This window comes from Lactuca sativa, chromosome 4, assembly GCF_002870075.4.
Source record: "Lactuca sativa cultivar Salinas chromosome 4, Lsat_Salinas_v11, whole genome shotgun sequence".
Taxonomy (NCBI): Eukaryota; Viridiplantae; Streptophyta; class Magnoliopsida; order Asterales; family Asteraceae; genus Lactuca; species Lactuca sativa.
Genome location: NC_056626.2, coordinates 183,137,721 through 183,145,011, shown reverse-complemented (window position 1 = coordinate 183,145,011; position 7,291 = coordinate 183,137,721). Strand labels below are relative to the sequence as shown.

At 26.9% G+C, this 7,291-nt stretch overlaps 1 protein-coding gene across 1 annotated transcript; it reads right to left on the bottom strand.

The window, feature by feature from the left end:
- Positions 1–5,192: 5,192 nt before the first annotated feature.
- On the bottom strand, positions 5,193–6,308 carry LOC111900824 (uncharacterized). The gene is made up of 6 exons (XM_023896712.1): positions 6,162–6,308; positions 5,928–6,039; positions 5,772–5,819; positions 5,574–5,664; positions 5,376–5,497; positions 5,193–5,290 (listed from the first exon to the last, which is right to left on the bottom strand). Exons 1-6 carry the CDS (start codon positions 6,306–6,308, stop codon positions 5,193–5,195), a joined length of 618 nt encoding a protein of 205 aa, XP_023752480.1.
- Between the last annotated feature and the right edge of the window lie 983 nt (positions 6,309–7,291).

Here is a 7,291-nt window from a genome sequence, read left to right as displayed (position 1 = left end):
GTCCCATTTTATAAACTCTTGATTTAGTAATTAAATCTTTCTTTTGTATTTTAGGTAATTTCCTGTTGTGTTCCTCGGATCCTTGAGGATACGAAGAAATGTTCTTTACAAGAATTCTTAGCATAATGAAAAACCACACGGAGCTATGGCTGTTATGGTAAGGGTTTAGGTGTTTTGGTTTAAATTTAATGGTAAATACTTTTCAAGTTTTGTTAAAATTGTTTCTTTTGTTGTGCGTAGGTTAAACTGAATGTTTCTTTACTAAAAGATATTAGTGATGATATTGACTTCTGTTTCAAGCTAGCCAAAGAGGAATCCATGATTCTTCTTCCATGTGATTACAATCCTTTTGTAACATTTTGTTGAATTTTATAATGACCTAATAAATATCTTTCTTTTTGGGTGTTGTAGGACTTACTATAGGTTTGAAAAAATGGATTCGTGTAACTTTTGCTGCAGTCCTATCTTGTCTTGAAAAGGCTCTTGATAGAGTGTACTTGCTTGTGCTTATTGCTACTTCCATAATAAAGAACATTTGGATTTCTTTATTTTTACCAAAAATGCCACAGAAATAGCAAGATACTTTCATTTGTTTGTGTATTGTAACATCTTTTTTTAATATTCGGATGACATTGCTATAATTGGATAACACTTCCATTTCCATTTTATAGTCCTATGACCTTATTTGAGCTAACTTTTTCTTTTCTCACACAATTTCCTTTTATTCCTTTCTGGCAGTTGTTTTGCGCATGATAAGCTTTCGGTATGACTACTTAGTCCCAAGTCTAGTTGTTGTTCTACAAGCAGCACTTAGTCCCAATCCTGCTGAAAGAAAAGCCGCTGAAGAGAGCCTCAATAAGGTATTTACTTCTCATTTGGATCGAAGTTACATTGGATATCGTATTCAATCATGGATCTTCCAAGTCTAGCTGCAGGTATATGTTTTTCTTAATGAATAATGTAATCATATGTATGAATATGAAATAAAGTTTGTTATTTAGTATGTAATAATCATGTATAGGGAGAAAACAACTTCTATTGATTTGTTTTATCTTTCCATGGATCAACTATTTGTCTGATATTAAATTTTATGCAATGGATTGTATTTTTTGTATATGGTATTTTATTTTTTTGTTATGAGACATTAAATGAAAATTTAATATGTAAATTTAATTTGAAAATTTGTAAATCTATAAATAATATTTTTTTTAACATTTAAAATTACGATACGCAAAAATGTGTGTCATCTTCATTTATGACATGCCTTTCTTGACAGGGGCTTCCATGATACGCATTGCATGTCATTAACCCGCGCGTCGTAAGGTTACGACGCGCGAATGCGTGTCGTCTTCCTTTATGACAGGGCCTTCCTTGATACACATTGTGTGTCGTAAACGCGCGTCGTAATTGCGCATCGTAAATGAGTGTCGTAAATGTGCGTCGTCTCTCTTTATGACAGGGCCTTCCTTGACGCGCATTTGCGCGTCGTCTGAGCCTTTTACAAAGTGCAATGAGCGTCGTAAAAGGCTGTTTTTCTAGTAGTGAACATATTTCAAATCATACAATATATTATGGTCATTTGACATAATATATCATATTAAATTAATATTTATTTATAAATTATTTTATTTGATCCATAATTATGATTTATCATTGATTGTCAAATCAATATTAATGACTTGCTTTTACTAATATTTGACCAAAAGTTGGAACTAAATATGATAAATAGTCAAAGTGTGTTATTTACATAAGAAATACATTGAAGAAAACAAAATTTGACTTGATCATACTTTTACTTTTCAATAAATTAAAGCTAAACTTTAGAAAAAATCATTTACGTAAGAAATAAATTACATAAAACATAGAATCATTTGCTTAAGAAATAAATTGCATAAAAAATAGACTTGATCTTACTAATACTTGACGAAAGTTGGAGCTAAAATTAAAAAATAATTATTTACATAAGAAATACATGACATAATGGAAAATATTTTATATAATATCTAGTTATACCTTTAATAGACAATTCTTGTTTAAAGCATCAAATATACCACACAAACATTCATAATTTTCTAAATACTACCAACATAAATAATCTATATCAAGTACATATATATATATATATAGCTAACTATTAATTAGTTGTGTAATAAGTACCATTACGTATCATAAGTTACAAAAACTTTTGAGTAGTTGTTAATAGTTAGGTGAAAGTTAAGGGGTTTGGAGGTTTCAAATGCATATGCTGCAAGAAAAAATGTCACTTTTATAAGATACTAGGCGTAACCTCGCACGTTGCTTAAGAATACATTTAAGTGGTTAAAATAATTATGAAAAAAATAGAAATATGTTGAAATTTATGTTTTTAGTCATATTTTGGGCATTAACCGAATTATCAAATAACATAAAAATTTATATTTTGATACTATCTAATATAGTTCATACCTTATAAGCTTTACTTTTACTTTTATAATATCCACTATATATTATAAGTTTTTTGTATAACATTAATATAATCTACTATTCTTATGTCTGATAATATTTTTTGGATAAAATAAGAAATAAGTTGTTTTGAATGAGCTGTTAATAAACAATATTGAACTAATAAACTTTGTATTACACTGTTTATATTACACCAAAACATCCAAGGTTTCATATATGAACTTTCAAATATTAAACATTGAAATTAAGAATGAAGCCATACAAAAAATATCATTATACATAAATGTCATCAAGAGTTTTAAAATAAGTCGATTAGTAAATATGATATTTAATTTAATTATATATTTTGCAAGGTGTACGTTTGACTTTATGTTGGTGCGCCGAGAATCATCATCCTTAATTTGTACCTAAAAATTAAGGTAAATAGGAATATAAAATAAATATTATTAAGCATTAATATAAATAATTAAAAATGATATGTGGATCTCCTACCACCGATTAAAGACAACATACATCTCTAGTGTTATCGATTCCTATGTGAAATTGAATTAGTCAATCTATGTACACCTTGTTTTCTAATTACATAAACAAATATGAGTAACCAAACATAAAAATGTTATCTTTATGTCCGAAAAATATTTTAGTTAACTAACAAATTAAATAATATAAGTTTAAGAGTTAGGAGTTTCAAAACGTTAATATTTTTATTAATCAATCAATTAAGTAACACATATTAGAAATTTTTACAATCATTATTAAAAAGCATTTGAAATATTAGATTTTAAATGAATTTTGGTTGAAGTGTTTTGACATCTATTACATATATATATATATATATATATATATATATATATATATATATATATATATATATAGAGAGAGAGAGAGAGAGAGAGAGAGAGAAAGAGAGAGAGAGAGAGAGAGAAAGAGAGAGAGAGAGAGAGATAGAGGGAGAGAGAGAGAGATGGAAAGTATAATATATGTATGAGTTTTAATTAATTATTTTTTTGAAACAGTACACTACAAAACAAAAAAAACATATTTAAAATATTTAATTAAATATTTTCGACATCACTCTATATAACATATGATAAAAGTATTAACGAATTTAACAACAATATACAACGACTGTATTACAATAATCCAAAAATGAAGAAAGTATAAAAACGAATTAGTATAACAAACTTACAAATTAAAAGCTCTAATATAATAGCATATCTCCAAAAATGGTCATAAGACCTCGACCCAACACAAAAACCTTTAAGTTTGTTTTCTTTCTGAAATTTGTATATGATTTGTATGCATGTCTTCCCAAAAGATTGACATTTTTATAGTAAACTTTTCATTAAATGTTAATTAAACATAATATAAGTTATAAAACTTTTGAGTGTTAAATCATAATTAAAAAAACTTTTGAGTTGTATTAGTTAAAAAAGGGGGTTTCAAATGAATGCGGTTTGAGAAAGTTAAAAAAAATGGGTTTCAAATGCATGAGATTCAAGAAAAAATGCTAGCTTTATAAGTATGTATGATACTAGAAGAATTACCGCGCGTTGTGCAATATAGGTTAAAAATATATTGTTAAAATGTTGAAAAATATATGTTAAAAATGGTTATGTTATCGACATTAACTTTGACATAATATTTTGAACAATACTACTCATTGACATCACCCTACCTTCCTCATTAATAAAACTAAATATAATTATCTATTTAATATTATTTTTAGCAATTGTTATGATTAAATAATTTAAATTTTTACTTATGCGATTATTTTCTAATTTCAATAATTATGTTCATTTAAAATACAATTTATTTGTTGTTAACGTTATGTAATTTATAAATTGATGTTATTATCATTTAAAATTATTGTTCTTTAGTTTTAAACCACTTATTATTAATAATAAGTTAAAGAAGACTTTTAAGAAACACTTAATATTACTATTAAAATGTTAAACATACACTAAATAATAAACTGATAAGATGGACAATTTGTATTTCAAAAGAGACTTGCATGGATAATATGACATATTCATGATTTTTATAATTTGATTTTATTATTTATAATTATGGTTCATTAATATTAAAACCACTTATTATTATTAATAAACGAAAGAAAAATTTTAAAAGATACTTATTATTGTAGTTAAAATGTTAAACATATACTAAAATAGAAAGTGATAAGATAGGCAATTGGCATTTTAAAGAGACTTACATGCATACTATGGATAATATTGCATATCCATAATTTGTTATTAATTATTACTTTGAAACAACACAAACATACAAACATATATACGATATTTAATTAAATATTATCTATATCACTTTCCATAACATATGATCGACAACATGAATTTAATCTAATTTACATTATAGTTTCAACCACAACATACAATGATTGTCTTAAAAGAATACCTAAACCAAGAAAAATATAAAAAATTAATTAGTATATAACAAACTTACAAATTAAAAACTTTAACATAATAACATGACTCGAAAAATGGTTCAAAGCCCTCAAACCAACTCAAAACCTTTAAACTTGTTTTCTTTGTAAATTTTGTATGTGATTTTTATTTGTGTGTCTACTCAAAGTGAATGACATTTTTATAGTTGACAATCCATTAATTGTTTATTAAACATATTATCTAAGTTATAAAACCTTTCATGATGTGTGATTAATTACATTGAAGGTGAAAATGTGTGGGGGCTTCAAATGCATGAGGTGTTTGGAAATTTGTGTAGGGGTTTCAAATGCATAACCTTTTTTTGAAAGTTGCTATCTCCTCAATGTCATCTTCAATATAAAGTTTTGTGGCCAAGTAGGTGTTATTGACATAAGGACGATCTGAAAATGAAATTTAATAATTTTCCACATGTTAACAAATTCATATCATAGATATATTATTAATATAAATATTAGAAATTAACACCTCGGACAAGCTTCAACTTAGCACATTGAATAAGCAATACAAAATGACCGGTATTCTTAGAGACATATGCATTAATTTCATCAGCATACATTCCCCATAGGGTAACAAAAACTTCATATCCTCTGTAAAAATGATGAAAATTACTAAAAAATATATATAATAAAAAGAGTAATTATAGGTATAAAAAATGAAACCCACTCTAAATCCTCCATTTTGAATGTGATTTTCTTTTCTTGTCTATCCTTTGCAAGTTCCAATTGAAAACACCGGAAAACGTTTCCAATAACATCTATATTATACAAAAGGAAAAAATGTAGGTATGTTTTTTTGTGGTGCAAAAAATGAAATTTAAATATTTTAATCCATTAGTAGTAGGTTGAAAGGAAATGCACTAACCAAATGAAATTTTTGGGTTTATTGCATTATGATGAAGTTGTTGGAAATCTGCAAAATCAAAAGAATTATGTGGCCCGCAAAAATCTATGCATTTAGTTACCTTCATGGTATACTGGAAATAGAGTTTGTGTGGACCGTCAACAAACTTTATAGCACCTTCATTTAACCCTAATGTGGGTTTATGAATGTAGTAATCACCATATTCTTCAAAAGATTTTCCTTGAAGCGATGCAAATGGTTTGTCCACATTACATTCAATTTTTAAGCCCTTAAGATAAAAAATTAAATATTAATTAATAAGCATACAATAAATGTAATGATATATAAAATATGTAAGTTATAATACACATACATATAATTGTAAGTTAACATACGTAAGTTATAACATACCATTTCATCCATCAATATCATGCGAATCATACGAAGTTGTTGATTCCATGAAGTTTGTCTCCACAAACGGATGACACGGACCTTAATGGTATAGTCATCTTGTGAGAGAGCCAACTCACTTATCATGCTAATCTTCCTGTTTTCCATTAATCTATGCAAGAATGTAGTAATGAACATAAGAAAACAACATTTTAATTGCATAAATGACAAAACATTTAGATTGAAGATATGCAAATAGACATTTAGGTCAATATGGACCGAGACAAGAGTTGTGCAATAGCGCGGGTAATCCGAAGATACCAGAAGTGTCCCACAACTATAATCAAAACATACGATGTTCAACAGACTCACCATATTGTAGGGGAAAAAATTGTATTCGGTATCTTCCGAGGAGAGTTACTTTATTTGAAGTTGTTATAAAATGGAATTTTCATTTTTTTTTACATAAAACAGTAAAACAAAGTCGGTTCTGCGGATTGAAGATATGCAAATAGACATTTAAGTCAATATGGACCAGACGTGTTAAATAGCCAACAGATTTGTAAAAATGATGTTTTTGCCCCTTGCTCATAAAAAATCATAAATAGTTGGGGACAAAAAAAAGTATTAGTATTTTTCACTTTAATCAATCAACATTAAAACATAAAAAATCAACAATAATAGTGATAATAGTAAAACAAAGTCAGTTCTGCAGCAATGCCCAAATCATGTTAAAAACAAAATGATAATAGAAAAACAGAAAACCAAAGTAGGTTCTGCAGCAATGCCTAAAAAAACAAAAACTGTAAATTGTAAATTTCCTAATGAATGTAGTAAAAGATTAACAACCAAAAAAAGGAGGAGGTGAAATTGATGTTAGAAACACATAATTTTAAAGCATACCTTTTTTGTAGTTTTTTTTCTAATAACACCTGTAACAGTACTGATGTTATCATGATTCTAAGAGGTATTCAGTTTGTTATCTGCTATGGGTAATGAAACGACTGGAGTTATGAAGAATATTTATATGTTTTTTTTGAATTGTAAGTAGATTGAATGTATGCAAATTCACATTTAGGTTAATATGTACCAAATGTGTAAACAACCAAGAAAAATGTAAAAATGATGTTTTTGACCCTTGGTCATACAAA

Excerpts from the sequence above, each read along its gene's own strand:
- LOC111900824 (XM_023896712.1), bottom strand. The coding sequence starts at position 6,308 with ATGGAAAACAGGAAGATTAGCATGATAAGTGAGTTGGCTCTCTCACAA. Across the intron at positions 6,040-6,161 it reads TGATATTGATGGATGAAATG|GGCTTAAAAATTGAATGTAA; the intron begins GTATGTTATAAC and ends TTTTATCTTAAG. Across the intron at positions 5,820-5,927 it reads CACATTAGGGTTAAATGAAG|ATTTCCAACAACTTCATCAT; the intron begins GTGCTATAAAGT and ends TTGATTTTGCAG.